This window comes from Panthera leo, chromosome D3 (assembly GCF_018350215.1).
Source record: "Panthera leo isolate Ple1 chromosome D3, P.leo_Ple1_pat1.1, whole genome shotgun sequence".
Lineage (NCBI taxonomy): Eukaryota > Metazoa > Chordata > Mammalia > Carnivora > Felidae > Panthera > Panthera leo.
This window is the reverse complement of record NC_056690.1, coordinates 73,501,022-73,518,801: the sequence shown is the minus strand read 5'-3', so window position 1 is coordinate 73,518,801 and position 17,780 is coordinate 73,501,022. Positions and strand designations below refer to the sequence as shown.

General features: G+C 39.8%; 1 protein-coding gene across 8 annotated transcripts in view; it reads right to left on the bottom strand.

Annotated features, from left to right (window-relative positions):
• Positions 1–235: 235 nt before the first annotated feature.
• CD3H18orf54 (chromosome D3 C18orf54 homolog) overlaps positions 236–17,780 on the bottom strand; it is a 66,700-nt gene continuing 49,155 nt past the window's right edge. For 6 of the 8 annotated variants that reach the window (XM_042910275.1, XM_042910276.1, XM_042910279.1 and 3 more), the window contains one exon: positions 17,372–17,455. Coding sequence is in view for 2 of the 8 variants with exons in the window: in XM_042910284.1 (XP_042766218.1) it covers positions 6,599–6,733; positions 7,600–7,746; positions 9,449–9,562; positions 10,351–10,460; positions 12,060–12,213; positions 13,185–13,415; positions 16,506–16,712; positions 17,225–17,455 (1,329 nt within the window). In the remaining 6 variants the exon portion in view is untranslated. Of the gene's footprint in view, positions 293–4,864; positions 6,734–7,599; positions 7,747–9,448; positions 9,563–10,350; positions 10,461–12,059; positions 12,214–13,184; positions 13,416–16,505; positions 16,713–17,224; positions 17,456–17,780 lie in introns of those variants that run through there. The other 2 variants (XM_042910285.1, XM_042910284.1) reach the window with 2 other exon arrangements.

Sequence of the window (17,780 nt, the reverse complement as noted above, 5' to 3'; positions counted from 1 at the left end):
GTCTGATCTTCTGGGAACACCTGGTTCCTTGCTTCCCCAGGATCAGTGTTCGGTTGAAACCTCAAAGAGGCTACAAGTAGTAGAAACTATAAGCTAACAGGCACAGGTTAATGAGTTAGAGATATTCAGCCCTTAGGCTGCTTGGAACACAGTTACATCCAGATAACTATGTAGAGCTGAAAAAGCAGGGACAACCTCAGCCATCAAAGGCCACCACGAGAGTCACTCTATGTACATGTCATGGCTGTCCACACCGAATCAAGGAGGTGATACATAAAAGCCAACGGCTAATCTGAAAAGAAATGAAAGAAAAAATTAAGCATAAAAATTAAGGAAAGGAGCCACGATACGAATGAGTTTCACAAAATATAAAGCTGAGCAAAAGAAGTCAGGTACAAAAAGGCACATATAGTATGATTCCATTTACGTAAAGTTCAAAAATAGGCACAAATATCTATCATATTGGGGGCAGCGACTGAAGTTGCCGTCACTAGAGCACTTGACTGAGCTGCTGTTGGATGGGCATGTCCAGTTTGCAGAAATCCATCAGCTGTAAACTTAGGATGTGTACAGTTTTCTCCATGTATGCTACATTTCAGGAAGTTAAAAGTTAAAAACCTAAGGGGTGGTAGAAAAAAATATAGGCTAAAGTAGACCACGGCTGATTAGAAAAGTATCCCATCCAAAGGCAAATACTTTATGGAGCACATTCAAGGTATCTCATCGGAAGAAAGACCTCTGCTCCAGACCTTGATCAAGTCAGGAAATTTAAATTTTTTTTAAATGTTCACTTATTTCTGAGAGAGAGAGGAGGAGAGGGGCAGGCAAAGGGAGACAGAAGATCTGAAACGGGCTCCATGCTGACAGCAGTGAGCCCAAAATGGGGCTCAAATTCAGGAACCATGAGATCATGACCTGAGCTGAAGTCCGATGCTTAGCCGACTGAGCCACCCACATGCCCCAAGTCAGGAAGTTTTAAAACAAACACTAGACTCATACTTTTCCCTTTTGTGTGTTCCTGCTTCTCTCTGTCCTGTGGCTGTCTGTATGTTAAGAATTTTTTTCCCTCACCCAGGCCAGGTGGGAGATCTATACTATAAACCTGTAAGCCCATCTCCAATTGTTTATTTTATAAGATAGAAGAACAGCTCATCCTGGCTAACAGTAATTTTTTCGTCTCAGCTTTTACTGTCTATAACTCCTTATGCGCAGAGACAAATAGTCTACAAGGATAATATCATCTGAACAGTGCTAAAACTCCACAATACTAGTAATCATTCTATTTTTCATTTAATTTATTCCTTATGGTACTAACACCTACAACACTCTGCATCCTTAATACCAAAACAAAAACAAATTTAAAACTCTGCCTCTTAGCTGTTCAGTTTCCCAAAAAGAGGGACAAAAACAAAATAAAACAGCGGTGGTTACTAATCGCTTTCTATTTTTGGGGGGTGATCATTTAGATTTTTTAAATCTTGTCATTGTCCTGACATCCAAAGTGGGCTTTTGGATGTGTGCTAATTCCCTGTCTGACATTGTGTGAGTCCAGGGCCCCCTCACTACTGCCAGTCTGGTACTGTACCCAGTCTGGTACAATACCATCTAGCCTGCACACCACAGTTCACTTCTTTTCAGTTGGAGCTACTCCGCCCTCTGAACCAAGGAAAAGTCTGAATACATCAGGCTAAAATAATAATGATGGATTTATTGCAGCAGGATGAAGTTGGGCATTACTGAACCAAGATAAGAGATCTGAAAGACACCTGTCGAGGCCATTTTGGGTTTCTTGTTAATATTATCAAAAAAAAAAAAAAAAAAAAAAAAAAAAAACAGATCAAAACAGTCTTATCTGGATGTTTAAACTTCAAAGACTAGAATGAAGCCTCACACCCCACCCCCCAAAAGCAGGTGCAAAGAAATTTTATGAGAGTCTTGAAAAATCTGAGAACAAATGACTAAGGTTAAGATCCTGGAATGGGAATCACCAAGGGGGTTGTATTTTGCCTTCTCTGGAAATAACAGAACTAAGATAGATTTGCTTCTCTAACTTTTTTCATATCTGTTACTATAGACTTCTGAATATAATCTGAATGAATAAACATTCTTTGAATCCTCATGAGAAGGGCTGACTTCATCCAGGGAGGGGTTCAGAAAGGAAGAGAAGTACTTAACTGAATAAGAAACACATAAATTACTAATTTTCAATATCTTACCACAGTGCTAAGCACATAGTAAAGGCACAGTTTTTTTTTAAATAAGCAAGAATCTCATAAAAATGAGCATTAAGTAATATTTTATTATTCCACCTACAGGAGGCACCTAGAATAGACAAATTCTTATAGACTAATAATAGAGGTTACTGGAGCTGGAGGGAGAGAGGAAGGAGGAGTTAGTATTTTTTAATTTTTTAAAATGTTTTTTTATTTGAGAGAGAGAGAGAGAGAGACAGAGTGTGAGCAGGGGAGGGGCAGAGAGCAAGGAATCAGAGAATCTCAAGCAGATTCCACACTGTCAGCACAGAGCCCCGACGCAGGGCTCAGGCTCACCAACCACGAAATCATAAGCTGAAGTTAGACGCCTAACCGACTGAGCCACCCAGGCGCCCCGAGTTAGTATTTAATGGGGACAGTTGCTGTTTGGGATGATGACAAAGTTCTGGAGATGGTAATAATGGGTGCGTAACAATGTGAATGTACTTAATGCCATTGAATTTTACATTTAAAAATGGCTAAATGGTAAATTTTACCTTTTGTATATTCTATCACAATTTTAAAATTTTTTAATAAAAATTTAAAATAGAACACAAGCAGTGAGCATTTGGCTAGATAAGGATAGTGACCTGTGATCTCAGGAGGCTCTGACCACCTCCTTGATGGAAGTAGCTGGAAGCTGGGCATCTGGTGGGTGGGAGGGAGGCCCACATAGGTGGAGTTCTGGCATCAGGGGTTGCCTATATGTGGATAATAGAAGCCGCCTCTCCCGCTTGTAGATGGTGTAATATTTTCTACTATAGAGTTCTGCTTCATGTCGAGGAATCCTTCATACATTTGAGGATAGTAACCAAAACATAAAAAATAAAAAAACACTACACAGGATGAAGGGTAGGGGGGCTCAAAAGTTCTGGACTTCGTTGCAGTGTGGATGAAGTACCCTTCTCAGGACTTAGTTTCCATCTCTGCAAACTAATGAGACCAAATGATACATGGCTTCTACCAGCTTTATGATTTCTTTTCCCCAAACAGTTCCAACATAAATACAATAAAGAATACAGGTGCCCAACTCCTTAGCCATCCCTGTTCTTTTCTGAACTTTCAAGGGTCTTCCTCTTCTTTTCAAAGGAAGAGTGATCCAAAATGAACATACCAGTTTCATAAAACTATCATGAGTGCAGACTATGTAGGAGATACCACTTGTAACTTCTAATTATAGCACAAAATCACCGTGGCTTTTATTCTGAGGCTTTCTTTTTTAGTTTTTTTTTTTAATTCCAGTATAGTTACCTACAGTGTTATATTAGTGTTGCGTGTACAGTATTGTGATTCAACAATTCCATCACCCAGTGCTCGTCACAAGTGCCCTCCTTCATCCCCATCACCTATTTACTTTTTTACATCATACACAAAATAAATTCAAAATAGACTAAAGACCTAAATGTGAGACCTGAAACCATACAAATCCTAGAAGAGAGCTCAAGCAGTAATGTTTCTGACATCAGCCATAGCAACGTTTTCCCTCTGGAGGCAAGGGAAATAAAAGCAAAGACAAACTATTGGGACTACATCAAAATAAAAATCTTCTGCACAGAGAAGGAAACAATCAACAGAACTAAAAGGCAACCTACTGAATGGGAGAAGGTATTTGCAAATGACCTATTCGATAAAGGGTTAGTATCCAAACTATGTAAAGATCTCTTTTAGTTTTCTACTTTTTTTTTTAAATTTAATTATTTGTTTTGAGAGTGAGAGTGCACGTGTGTGCATGTGAGCAGAGGAGGGGTAGAGAGAAAGGAGAAATGGAATCCCAAGCAGGTGCTGTGCTGTCAGTGCAGAGCTGGTAGAGTCCCTCCAGGAGTGAGATCAAGACGTGAGCCGAAATCAAGAGTCAGACGCTTAACCAAATGAGCCACTCAGGTGCCCCTTTTATAGTTTTTTAAAGCAATGATATTATACTGCCGAATCATTTTCAACCATTGAGAAAATAGACTCATTGGGAATCAAGTTGTATAGTAACATTTAACCATTTTCCTTTTCCTTAATCAGTTGGGTGATAAAAAGCAGCCTGATTGCTTTTCAATAGGGAAGGGGTGAGAGTATGAACAAAGAAACTTTTTATAACTACCTTTCACTATTTAGAAGCAATAAGGAACATTTGGGGTTGTTTACCTAACCTGTAGTTCCTCTATTCAAAATAATTCATTCTATTCAGTTATTCAAAGTGCTGTTAAAAAGAAAGTTCTTTTGAAAGATTTTTTAAAACAGCTAAGAACAATTCATACCATTTCAAATGAACCTACTGTGTCTATAATAGACTATATATATAAAATGGTTAAAGGTGAGTTTGGTTTTAAAAGAAGTATTCAAAGGTCTGGGGTTTGCCTGAATGATGCCAAATAATCAGTCTGATCTAGCAATTCACTCTTTAATCTACTGATTTGATAATAAAGTTGATATACCAAAAAGCCTAAAAGCACTTGAGTGTAAATGGATTAAGTTACCCTAGAGAATAAAATGGTATAACTAGAAATCAGCATCCCAAGGAGGGATGAAGGACTGAAATGAGAGCAACAAAATAGAAGAACACATCCCCCCATAAAATAACATACCAACAATATTCCAACTGAATTGTCTCATTACATTATCTTTATTTTTAAGATTTTTCTTTTTTAAATACATAGTGGACTAGATTCCTAAGTCATATTTCAAGGATGCATACAGGGAATCCAAAAATGCTTCAAATACATAAATCCATAAAGAACAGATTTCATTCAAAATTACAATGACAAAAGAATACACAAAGACGCATAAAATCTTTATTAAATAATACTTCCTGACATAGGAAAATGGATTATGAACTGGTTTATAGTATATAAAAAAAGTTCCTAAAGTAAAACAAAATTTGCAGATAAAATCTGTCTACACACATTGCTGTTTACCTTTCTATTTCCTCTCTATCTGGACATCCTTCTTCCATATACCTAATGCCTGGTGCTGTTCCCTGAATCTTCTCAACCATGTTCCTCCACCTGGCTGGAGACCCATTCTCTATAAAGTCTTTTCAAGACAACATCGCCATCACAAACCTCCCATTGTTATCACGCTTTGATCTTGGCTGGATGACCCAGTAAAGCGCAATAAGGTAATACATAGTAGTTCTAAGCGATAAAAGGCCTTTTGTTGTCTGATTAGGTACTTTATGTAGATGGCTACTTCCTCATGCTAAAAGTGAGCCATTTCTGATTCTCACTGAATTCTGTACTTGTAGTCAACAGAACTAGCAATCCAGACAGACAGAAAGATAGAGAAATAGAAACAGAGACAAAGAGAGAAAGGAACATATATATTCTTTTTAGTCTGGGAACAAATATCTTAAAACATCTAAAAATCCCATTAGGTATCAAGGGAATATTTGAAGGTGGGTGATGGTCAAAAGCACTAAAAATCAGCTATATTGACTTGAGAATTTTATATAGGGTAGCCCAGAACTAATGGCTGTACCCAAGCACAATGCAGGGGACTAAATACCTGCTAAAATAAATTGTAAACAAAAACCAGCACAGGTTAGATCTGAACAAATTCTTTTCCACTTAAGACAATGACCCCCAACTTAGAGACCACCAGCTTCCAAGTGATGACAAATGGTTCTTGAATCCACACACATAGCCAGCATTGCCGATGGACTAAATAAACCACATGCTTCTCAAATATAGGGATGACTACTCCTCAGATGTAAATAGTTGATGATGTGATTAATATATTCAAAGAAGGTACTGAACTCATTATTACTTTATCACTGAATATTTTCTTGGCTAATATTCAGTAAGTATACAACCAAATGAGTGAGCCCTTGAAAATTTTGCCATTATAAAAAGTATTTTCAAACCAACAGAAGGGTTAGGAATCACCAGTGTTGGGCTCTATACAGAACTCTCCAGACAAAGTTTGAGGTACCTGGGTTCCAGCACCTCAATATATACATACACAGGCTGACTTCCTTTCACAGTGATGAATGACAAAAATACATGCAGTGTAGTAAGATTTACTGATAGGCATAAAAAAAATGGATTTTCATTTAGAGTAATAAAATTTAAGTAACACAAGGAAAATAAATAAATATATACACACATACAAAAATCCATAAAAAAATATAATTTAATTTAGGATCTTCTCCATAGATCTGCCAATCTATGCAGAGTATACTGAAATGCACCCTTAGCATACACAGCCTATAATCACTAAGCTAAATGAGCCCACAGGGCTGTTTTGCACCTGCTTTCCCATTTCTACTCTGTACAGAGCTCTAGGTTCATTAGCAAAGTGGTCCTTTAAAAACAATAACAAATGAAGAAGGAAGGATAGATATGAACTCATCAGCAAATCTAAGGCAGGTTGATTGCCTGGTCCTCCTCAAATTTGGGGATCTTCTTAAACTCACTTTGCTTCTTGAAAAAAAGCTGGGCCAGGATGTGGTCTGCTGTGGCCTGGAGATAATCGTCCATGTCAAGGGTTTGCAACTGGCAGTGGAAACCAAAACAAGATGCATCAGCGCCAAAGTACTAAGATTCCTACAAACATCTTACAGCCATCAAGGCACTTGCAAGACAGCAGGATACTTGGCTTTGTAACTTTCCACAGCTATGAATTCCTGTGAATTCATCTGTATGCCTGTCTTCCCTTGGCATGGGGAGCTCACCTTTTCAATTCTGAGAAAAAGGAAAGTGTGACTGATGGTGGAGGTGCTGAGGCATCCCCTTTGGAAGGGCTGTCTGTCCTACTAAAAGGTAGTTCCCTTTGATGAGGGAAGACCTTGTCTTCCTGTGAGCAAGGACTGGTAACAGAGGGGCTTCTCAGAGCTCTAGCAGCACATGACAGAGGCAAACTTTGCTGCCTAATAAGTGGTCCTCGTGCTCTACAGCCAGACACAGGCTCTCTCCACTGGAATGATAATCTCTGCCTATCTGGCCTGGCTGTCCAGTCAGCTGGGTCTGACGACCTGTCCTTGTTCCCTCTTTCACTCTCTTTCCTCTCTTTCACTACCTCTCTTTCTCAGTCAGCCTCTCTTGATTTGTTCCTCTATATTTGTCTCACTGTGTGTTTCTGTCTCTGTATCTATGTGTGTTTTTTTCTAAGATGGTTCAGAACATGGGAATTAGGAGAAAATTCTAGAATTGTAGAATTATTAGAAATACTAGATCCCTTTATAACCAAATGAGATTATTTGATTCTCCTTCTCTTGACACACAGATTCTACCAGTTCATTCATTCATTCATTCAGCTCACATTTACTGAGGCTCCCCTGTGGTCCAGACACTGTGTTAAGGCAGGATATTCTGCACATCATTGGCACTCACCAATCTCTCTTAAACTGCCTTGAGCTCACCTGGTCTCCAGTGCTGAAGGCAAGAATAAGAAGCAAATCCTCATCACATGCGCTCTTAATGTAATGCTGAGTTCCCATGGGGAAAAATACCACATCTCCAATGTGAACATTAAACTCTGTGATACCCTGAGTGTTAATAACGCCAACCTAAAGAGAAGGGAAAAAACGGGGTTGAAGTCAAGCAAATAAAATCAAATATTCATAAAGGAGAAGTATTAATAATGAAGAACAGATGAATAAAAACACTTCTTAGTGAGGGTAAATGGCAGAAAATGGAGGCCATCTCTCACATAAAATCTGAGCCAGTCCCACAGAAGTCAAAAGATACTCTATTGTAGTAAATGTTCCTCAACATGCATTAGTGAGTTCAATACTGTGGAACATCATGCAAAAAGAGCACCGGTCACTATGTTCTAATTAAAGGTTATAAATTACTTTCCCTAATTAGGCAGAGGATTTACATTTCAGGGTTCTACTGCCCCCCTCATGCCCTCCTTCCTCCCTGGTTGGGAAAACTCATCCTTCTGGGAGAGCAGCAGCCTAACAGTCTTCCTTAAAAGAGACACTAAAGGAGCACACAGGGGTGCCTGGGTGGCCCAGCTGGTTAAGCGTCTGACTTCAGCTCAGGTCATGATCTCAAGGTCCATGAGTTTGAGCCCCACATCAAGCTCTGTGCTGACAGCTCAGAGCCTGGAGCCTGCTTCAGAGTCTGTGTCTCCCTCTCTCTCTGCCCCTCCCCTGCTCACTCTCTCTCTCTCTCTCGTAAATAAAGATTAAAAAAAAAGATTTGGGGCGCCTGGGTGGCTCAGTCGGTTGAGTGTCCGACTTCAGCTCAGGTCACAATCTCACGGTCCGTGAGTTCGAGCCCCGCGTCGGGCTCTGGGCTGATGGCTCGGAGCCTGGAGCCTGCTTCCGATTCTGTGTCTCCCTCTCTCTCTGCCCCTCCCCCGTTCATGCTCTGTCTCTCTCTGTCTCAAAAATAAATAAAACATTAAAAATAAATAAATAAATAAAATAAAAAAATAAAAAAAAAAGATTTGATTTAAAGGAGCACACAAATGCACACCTGTGAGCGTATAACAACACCAAAAATAAAATCTGATCCTTGAAATAGAATTTGTGAGAGATTACAACGCCCATTTCCAGTTTATTAAAGCCTTCACCTCTAAAAACATAAAACTTTTGCTATGGATGAAATAATAAGTGTGTAATAATCAGTCTGGTTTGGTTCTTTCTGTCAGGATTAAGACAGGTACAAGCCAGAAGCCCACCTGACTCGCGTAAGCTGGCATAGAAGCCCTGCCATTAAGTCCCTACTGTAACACGCTACTCACTGTGACTTCCCTTATGGTAACCATGTGATTGATCATCCAAACCAAGACTCTCTGAAGGGTCAGCAGTCTCACCAAGATAAGTGTACATCAGAAGGATCTTGCATAAACAAGGTTACATGGCCGCCCTAGTGACGCTCCACACACCTCCCCAGCCATCACCACTCACATTACACTGAGAGGCAAACAGCCCTTTTGTATTCCCCAAAGGGCAGCACATTAAACCTTGCATTACCTAAAAATGCAAAACTCTGAGAATGTAAAATGTTCCAGACCCTTCACCATAAGTAATAACCTCTGTATCACTTCTGAATGTTCTTAGCCTCTTCTCACGCCAACGTCAAAGTTGGAAGCTAGCTAGTAGGACCTGCATGGTATCTTCTGAGGAAACTGTGCCCAGAAAGACGCTAGCACCAAGTCTTTCAATGTTACCAACAACTGAACCAAAGAAAAACCTCGTGTTTCCTTCTTTCTGAACTAAAAAGGAAAGTTCAAAAAAGTGTTCGCAGTGAAATTACCTTAGCACATCCACTTATTACGTATCCCATTTCATTTGCATTAAAATGAAAATGTGGCTGTCGTAATCCATTGTTATAAATTCTGAGTGTACTCAAAGTGAGGGCATTTTGATGCTTGGAAAAGAAAAAAAGAATTAAATCCAGTTATTTAGCAAATATCCTACTCAGCAACTTAACCATTCACATAATCATAACTAATCCTAAATGCAGCCCTCACTCTGAACACGGGATTTTTTATGTCCTTTACATTTACTATGTCACAATCTCATAAGGTTGGCAGTATTATCCCCCACCTTTTTTGCAGGAGACAAAAGTGAAATGTAGATTAGCTGTGATTTACTTAGGGTCAGCAGTGGTGGGACTGGATTAGAATCAGGGAACTTGTGGGTCACTATGCAAGGCAGTGGGTTGAGCATTTAAAAACAAATCAAAGAGAAATCTCACAAGCATCCAGTCCTTTGATTAATGTAACCATCCATGCCGAGAAGTTAAGCTCCCAAATCCACATTGAGGCCTCAATTAATAGTTTCCATTAATCAAATCAATGTTTGACTAGATGTTTCTTCTTCCTTTTTTCCAAGAGAAGGCTGAATCCAATCTAAATTTCATATTTAATCCATCATCAAAAAATTTTTTTCTCAGGGCCCCTGGGTGGCTCAGTATGTTAAGTGTCTGATTCTTGATTTGTGCTCAGGTCATGATCTCACTGTTCATGGCATTGAGCCTCGTGTTGGGGCTCACTGAGAGGACAGGGCCTGCTTGGTATTCTCTCTCTCTCTTTCTCTCTGTCCTTCCCCTGGCTTGTTATTCTTGTTCTCTCGTGTTCTCTCTCTCTCTCTCTCTCTCTCTCTCTCTCTCTCTCAAAAATAAATAAACATTTAAAAAATTTCTTTCTCAATTACCTGATTCAGGAATTCACTAAAAATTTGTTCATGGCTGCTTAGTTCACTTGCATTTTTCCAGTATTGTGCCAGTTGTATTATTCCTCCTGGAAATCTATATTCTTTTGAGCCTGAGTCAGATGAAGTTGAAAAAACAAAGATAAAATACTTCAAAATGGTACTACAAAAGGAGAGTCAAATGTACTCCCACTAAGGTACTTAAGCTCTTCTACAGTCACAGAAAACATGGTAGGAATTGTTACCATCAGACCCCATGTGCCCCTAAGATATTGATCTGATACATACCTAATACATCAGATACTATCCTACCTTCCAAGCTCTCCTGAAATTTTGAAGACTGTTCAACTCAGGGGACCTTGCTAAAGAACTCGACAGTCATCCTACATATCAATTTCTGTCTCGCCCTCTAGGTCCCATCAGCCCTACCTCTTTAAATTCTCTTGCTTCATAACAATTATCTCCTCAAAACTGTCACAGTGTGGGCCACCATCTTCCCTCACCTGAGGGACATCAAGAGCCTCCTGACTCATCTCCCTGCCTCTTATCTGGTCCCTTCCAATCTATTCTCCACAATTCAGCTAGACTGACCATCACTTCAAAAAGCCAACACTAACTCAAAAAGATACCTGTATCCCCATATTCACCACAGTATTATTTACAATAGCCAAGATATGGAAACAACCTAAGAGTCCATCAATGGATGAATGGATAAAAGAAGATGTGGTACATATATACAATGGTATATTATTTAGCCATAAAAAAGAATGAGATCTTGCCATTTGGGACAACATGGATGAACCCTGAGGCCATCATGTCAAGGAAAATAAGTCAGACAGAGAAAGACAAATACCATATGATCTCATTTATAGGTGGACTCTAAAAACAAAAAACAAGCTCATAGATAAAGAGAACAGATTGGTGGTTGCCAGAGGCAGGAACTAAGGGTGCCTGCAAAATGGGTGAAAGGAGTCAAAAGGTACAAACTTCTAATCATAAAATAAATAAGTCATGAGGATGTTATATACAGTATGGCAACTATAATTAATAATACTAGTTTATATATTTGAAAGTTGCTAAGATCTTAAAAGTTCTCACTGCAATAAAAAGAATTCTGTAACTATGTATGGTGACTGAGGTTAACTAGATTCATGTAGTGATCATTTCTCAATGATACCGAATCATGTGGAAAACCTGAAACTAATATCATGTTTTATGTCAATTAACTTCAATGAAATAAACAAAATAATTTTAAAAACTAAATACAAGGGTTGCCTGGGGTGGCTCAGTCAGTTGAGCATCCGAGTTTTGATCTCAATGAAATAAAAATAAAAAATAAATACAAAACCTAATTGTGTCACTCTCCTATTTAAAATCTCTAATTCCTCCTCTTTTCCACCAAGATAAAGTATAGACTCATTGTTGTGGTTTCTAAAACCTGCATTGTTAGACCCCTTCCTCTCTTGTCAGCCTCTTATCCGGAGACACCTCCAGCCCCAACATACACCCCTCACACTTCGAAATCTTGTATGACATTCTCTTTTGCTTCCAATCCTTTTCTCTCATTTCCTACTCTGTAGAGAAATGTGTTTTTTCAAACTCCTCTTGACTGTGACCAAGTGTAAAATAAAAGCATGCCATATCCAATACACCTATATAATCACATATATAAACCGTTAACTGAAAAGGCTTCACAAAATAACATACTATACCTTTAAGGTCATAAAAATATCTCCACACAAGACTATCTGGAGACTGGACATAACTAGGATTTATAACCAGTTCTGCCAAGTTGGGAGGAAGGTTGACCCCCTGATCCTCTTTTTGCTTATGGAATGTTCTAATGAAATTAATTCCACCTTCAGGCTGAAACACATAAAAAATCATGTAAGATATTGGTGAAACATTCTACAAATTTTAGTAATAGAAGGGTGGGTAGCCAAGGATAGGGTAGCATCAGCACAAGTGTGGTTTTCAGTGGCCCGTGACCTCAATTCACCTAAGGATTGTGATATTTATGAAAATCTTCTGAGTTTTCAAGGCACTTGGCTTTAAATGTGTTGGTGTTTTTTGTTTTGTTTTGTTTTGTTTTGTTTTGTTTTGTTTTGTTTTGTTTTGTTTTGTTTTGTGTGTGTGTTGGTGTTTTATAATCCTTAAAACTCCTACAAAAATATACTCTGGTCCTCATACTTACCAATACTCTCCTAATAACTCATTTTTTTCCACTTCTCTCTATAACATCAGATCCAGGATCTGCTGTGAGATAAATCTCAAACCCTCACTAGATAGACTTCTAAATTTACCACAGAACCCCTTCCAGTTGCCACTCATAGGCCATCGCCAGTTCTTCTGATCACCCATTTATATTGTCAGCATCTACATCTGGCCCTCTCCCTCTACACCCAGCAGTATGCACAGTCCCTCCATGATAATGTAACTATTTAGAGAGACCAAAAGTAGCTTCCCTTCAGGAAAACTATGGGCTTCTCTGCATTAGGTTAGGAAAACACAATTACATCATCCGTAGCCAACTTTTCCCTGGAGGAGGTTATAGCTTTTCAGGGATGTAAATTATAGTAATTTTTATTAATGCTATCAAAACTATTTGGCCAATTCAGTATAGTTTCCTACAGAAGTCCTTCATAAAGGAAAGTAAAAGGTAACTCAACTTCAACACGTTTTATGTCTTTAGCAGGAACTCAAGTTATGCTCTTGAGTCTATTAGCCAACTCCTACCCTACTGACTGCCACCCTAGAAACACAAGTACTCCTGCTTTCTTTGTGCCTGTGTATGGCATACCCTCGTGCAGGGATTTGTTTCCAGCAGTGGTACAGACCTTAAGTGACCTGGAAGCAATGTCTTCAGGCATCGAAAAAAACACATCATCAACATCCAGGGTCTGAAGTTCATCATGTGTGGAAAAGAAGAGCAAGAAAAAGCAGTCTTCATCCCCCACATTCTTTATCCAGTGCAGAGTATTCTGAGGGAAGAAGATCACTTGGCCAGCTGTAACATTGTACGTGGTAACTACACCACCATCGTCAACCACCCCAATCCACGCCGTCCCCTGAAATATAAACAGAAAGTACATGCAGCATCACTTTAGAGGAAAGTCTCTCAAACTTTTTTCATTACCTCTCTTATCAGATCACATTATAGTCTTCTTTTACTAATCAATTACCACCCTATGACCCCATGAAATTTTAACACTACAGATGCAGTAAATCTGTAAACTGTACGTACATACTGCGTATGTGGTATACACATATTTGTGCTTTGTACATAAAAAGAGTAAGGTTTTTTTACCTTCCAAGGACCAGCTTTTGCCCCCTTGGGGGTAATATCGCCCCCCATTGAGAATTGGGAGTTCTAAGTTCATGCTTCAGAGCTTGGAAAGACTTCCAAGCACATGGATGTTCACAAGTGGTCACAGTGACATGCATGTACATTATGCATATGGATGCAAGTGAATTTTCTAGATAAAAGGTCTATATACAATTTTAACAATAATACTGATAGCAATAACACAGTGCTTTTACTGTGTGTCCGGATATTCTTCTCAGCACTTTATCTGCCTTACCTCCATTGTTCCTTGTATCAACCCTATAAAGCAAATACCATTATTATTCTCACTTTATAGATGAGAAACTGAATCTGGACAGAATGTACAATTTTCCCAAGGTTCCTCAGCCAGTCAATGGCAAAGCTGGGATTAAGACGTAAGCAGTCCAGCTCCAAAGTCTACACTTCTTTAAATTGTGGTAAGAACACTTAACGTGAGACCTACCTTCTTAAGTTTTTAAGTGCTCAATACAGTACTGTTACTGACAGGCACAATGTTGTAAAGAAGATCCCTAAAACTTAACTATCTAGCCAAGATATCTAGAAGAAGAGACTAGAGTGATAGTTGCCAGAGGCTGGGGGTGGGGGCAGAAGTCTACACTCTTAATCCATATGACACCATACTTCGATTCCACTTATACAAAATCCTTTTTCTCATCCTCTAATCATTTCCCCAGCATTATGTTGCCAAGTAAGTAGAGAAGGCAACATTATTTCTTCCAGAGTTTTACCAGAAACTCCTGGTCATTAGGGAAGCATCCACAAGCAGTCTTTACTGTGTCTGCACAGACATGTACAACATGTTCCAGACGGGTATTAAAGATGTGGGGGAAAGGTGAACCTCTAAAGAGCTCTCTCCAGGTCTACAGGTGGGGAATAGCAGAAGCGTGTATCTAGTCACATCACGGAACCAACTACTCCAGGCGCAGAGATAGCACAGTGGCCGATGGGACACACACCGCAGGGCCATGCACACTGGCCACCCCGCTGCACAGCTCCTCTCAGGGCCACTCCTCCCAAGGTTTTTGTGAAAACACTCAGAAACAAAAGCAACTTCCATGGGTGGCTACACAGTAGAGGGACTTCCTTCACATCCTACTGATTGGTTCCTTACCATGTGAGTGATTGGTCCTACCATTTTCCTGGGACCTAAACAATATTCTAGCCCAAACTTATTTCCTATGGAGTTGAATTCTTTTTGTATTTTTGTAATTAAGATATAATTGACTTACATTTTATTAGTTTCAGGTACACAACATAAAGATTTGATACTTATAGATATTGTGAAATGATCACCACCAGCCTAGTTGTAACATCCATCACCCTCATTAGACTTTCATCTTATGATGGGAACTTTTAAGATCTACTCTCTAAGCAACTTCCAAATTTACAATACAGTATCATTAACTACAGTTACCATACTATATATTACATCCCGTGATTTACTAATTTTATAACTGGAAGTTTGTACCTTTTGGCCACCTTCTAGCCCACAGTTAGAAGCTCAGATTATAAACTTTCTCTGGGCTTCCAGAACAGCAGCCCCAGACTGAGCTGGAGTCCAGGCCTGTCATCCACCAGAACATGTTCCACATTAATCTCCCTAGCTTGGGGTTTGTTTTTAAGGGTCCCCTTGCATCTATCTGCCTCTCCTTCCTCCTACCACTCTGCCACTACTCAGCCGAAGCCATGGAAACCAGCCTTTTGGAGACTGTTCTCTTTTACATATTTGGCATGTGTGGAAAAAAGACAAGAAGTCAGAAGACATGGATTTTGTCCCAGGCCAGCCAATAACTACAGTTTATCTTCAGAAAACTTAATCTATCTGAGCCTCTGTTCTCTCATAAGAAGTAAGAAGTGTTTGATCTCAGGGGCACCCGGGTGGCTCAGTCGGTTAAGCGTCCAACTTCGTCTCAGGTCATAATCTTGCAGTTCGTGGGTTCGAGCCCCACGTCGGGCTCTGTGCTGAGAGTTTGGAACCTGGAGCCTGCTTCAGATTCTGTGTCTCCCTCTCTCTGCCCCTCTGCCACTGACACTTTCTCTTTCTCAAAAATAAATAAACATTAATTTTTTTTTTTCTTTTTAAAAGAAGTGTTTGGTCTCAGATACAACTCTAATCTCTCTTTCTGTTATAAATTCTAAAACTGAATGAATTATCAAGTATAAAAAAGGAGTTTCATGAACAACAGAAATGTGTCCCATAAGACTGTCTGATCTATTAAGAAGACCAGCAGGGCAGGGCCAAACTCTGAAAGTGCCATGAGCACTTAGTCACTACAGTTTCCCCTGTGTTTGGAATACAGAATGTAACAATACACACGTTTCAGAATTCATGAATTATTTGAAATTCAAGGGAGAACACACATTTTACCTCCAGCTCTATTTCACTTGACTTCCAGACAATTCTACAAAGTGTGAACCACAAAAGGACATCCAATTGGCCTGATCTTAGGGACTCCAGGCTGAAAATCAGCAATCCGCTTGTTTCTTTAGAAGAAAGCTGCCGTCTCTTTGATCATTAGATCAGAGCTACCAGTTTTAGCTTTGGCTCAAAGGATGGAACAGTGATCTTACTTTAACAACAGCAGATGAAAAATGATTGGATACTGAAGAAAAGTTCAAAGTGATGCCAAGAATAATTACAACAAACAGGTTAATGCTTGAAGGCACTGCTAACTGATCTAACTGAACACACAGCCAAAGCCTGGATGCCGTCTGTCACGGAGTTAAGAAGGCTCTGCAACAACGAAAATAATAGCTTGAGGACACACAGCTTAAATACTCGGGTGCAGCATGCCGGGCAAGCTGGTTGTACCTGTGCAAGATAGCCGTGTTCGTTAGCATTGAAGTGCCAGTGAGGGGCCCGGAGGCCATTGCTTTTTATCCTCAGGGTCCCCAGAGTCATGTGTGATCTCTGACTGTTCAAGCTGCTGCCAAAAGCCTCTTCTTCGATGCTGAGATAGTCTTTGACATCGTTCCTATACCGGGCCCACTGGATTGCACCACCGGGGAATTCAAACACCTGAAAAGGCACGAGCAAACAGCCATCAACACGGAGGCCATCTCCCAAGGAACTCGAGGCCTCTGTGGTGTACAGAGTAAGAGGGAGGCAAAACAGAAAAGGCAGTGGTGGTGAGGCAAATACTGGAGCCCCAGAAGGGAAGAGGAAGAACGGGTCTGCAAGACTTGGGGGATGACAGCAGCGGCTTCCAGAGCTGTCAGTCTAGTCCCTGTGAGACATGAAAAGAACACCTGTCTTGACAAGAGAATCGAAGCTTCGCATGTGTCTGTCTGCAGTTCTCCCCTCCCGCCCGACATAGAGCTGTATCTACCACAGAAAATCTCTGCCTCGAGCCCATCAACCCAACTCCTATGCTTCTTGCTGCCCACCTCCCCTCAGCTAGACGGCCCCCCACTGGTTCCTTCCAATGAGGAGGGCACAAAGCTTAGGAAACAGGCACAAAGCTTAGGAAACTCTGTTTTGAAATCCCCTTTACAATAGAGGATTCTTTTTCCTAAATGTATGATTCATACCTTGGACTTAGGTAAATGGTTAAGAAACTGGAATTTTGGATCCACAGCCTTTTGCACTATAGGAGTTGTTTGCAGAGGCCAGGCTTCGAGTCCTAAATGAACTTCTGAATGTGGCTGAGAGTTCTGAGTATAAACCAAGGAAAGTATCAGTACTCCTACTGTGGTGGTGATGGTACAGGCCAAGAGACATACCAGGAAAATGTTCATCAATGACCACTGTCTCTTCTTTTCCTAAGAGAAATTATGAAGCCATTATTCTCTACTCTTGATGCATTAAAAATATTGCCTCCTTTCTTAATTTGGTTTATTTTTTTCTTTTATTTAAAAAAATGCATGTGTGGAATAAATATACTCAGTAAAATAATACATGTTATAAATAAACACACACACACACACATCCCATATACCTTGCTGACACCAAATAAACAAGAAAAAAACTAAACATATGAAAACCTGAGGCACAGAATAAATTCCTAGGAAAGTAAGTAGCCAGTTAAGTTTGTATATCAAATGTATTCCAGCACAGCCAATTAGTCCCTATTTACCAGGTTCTTCA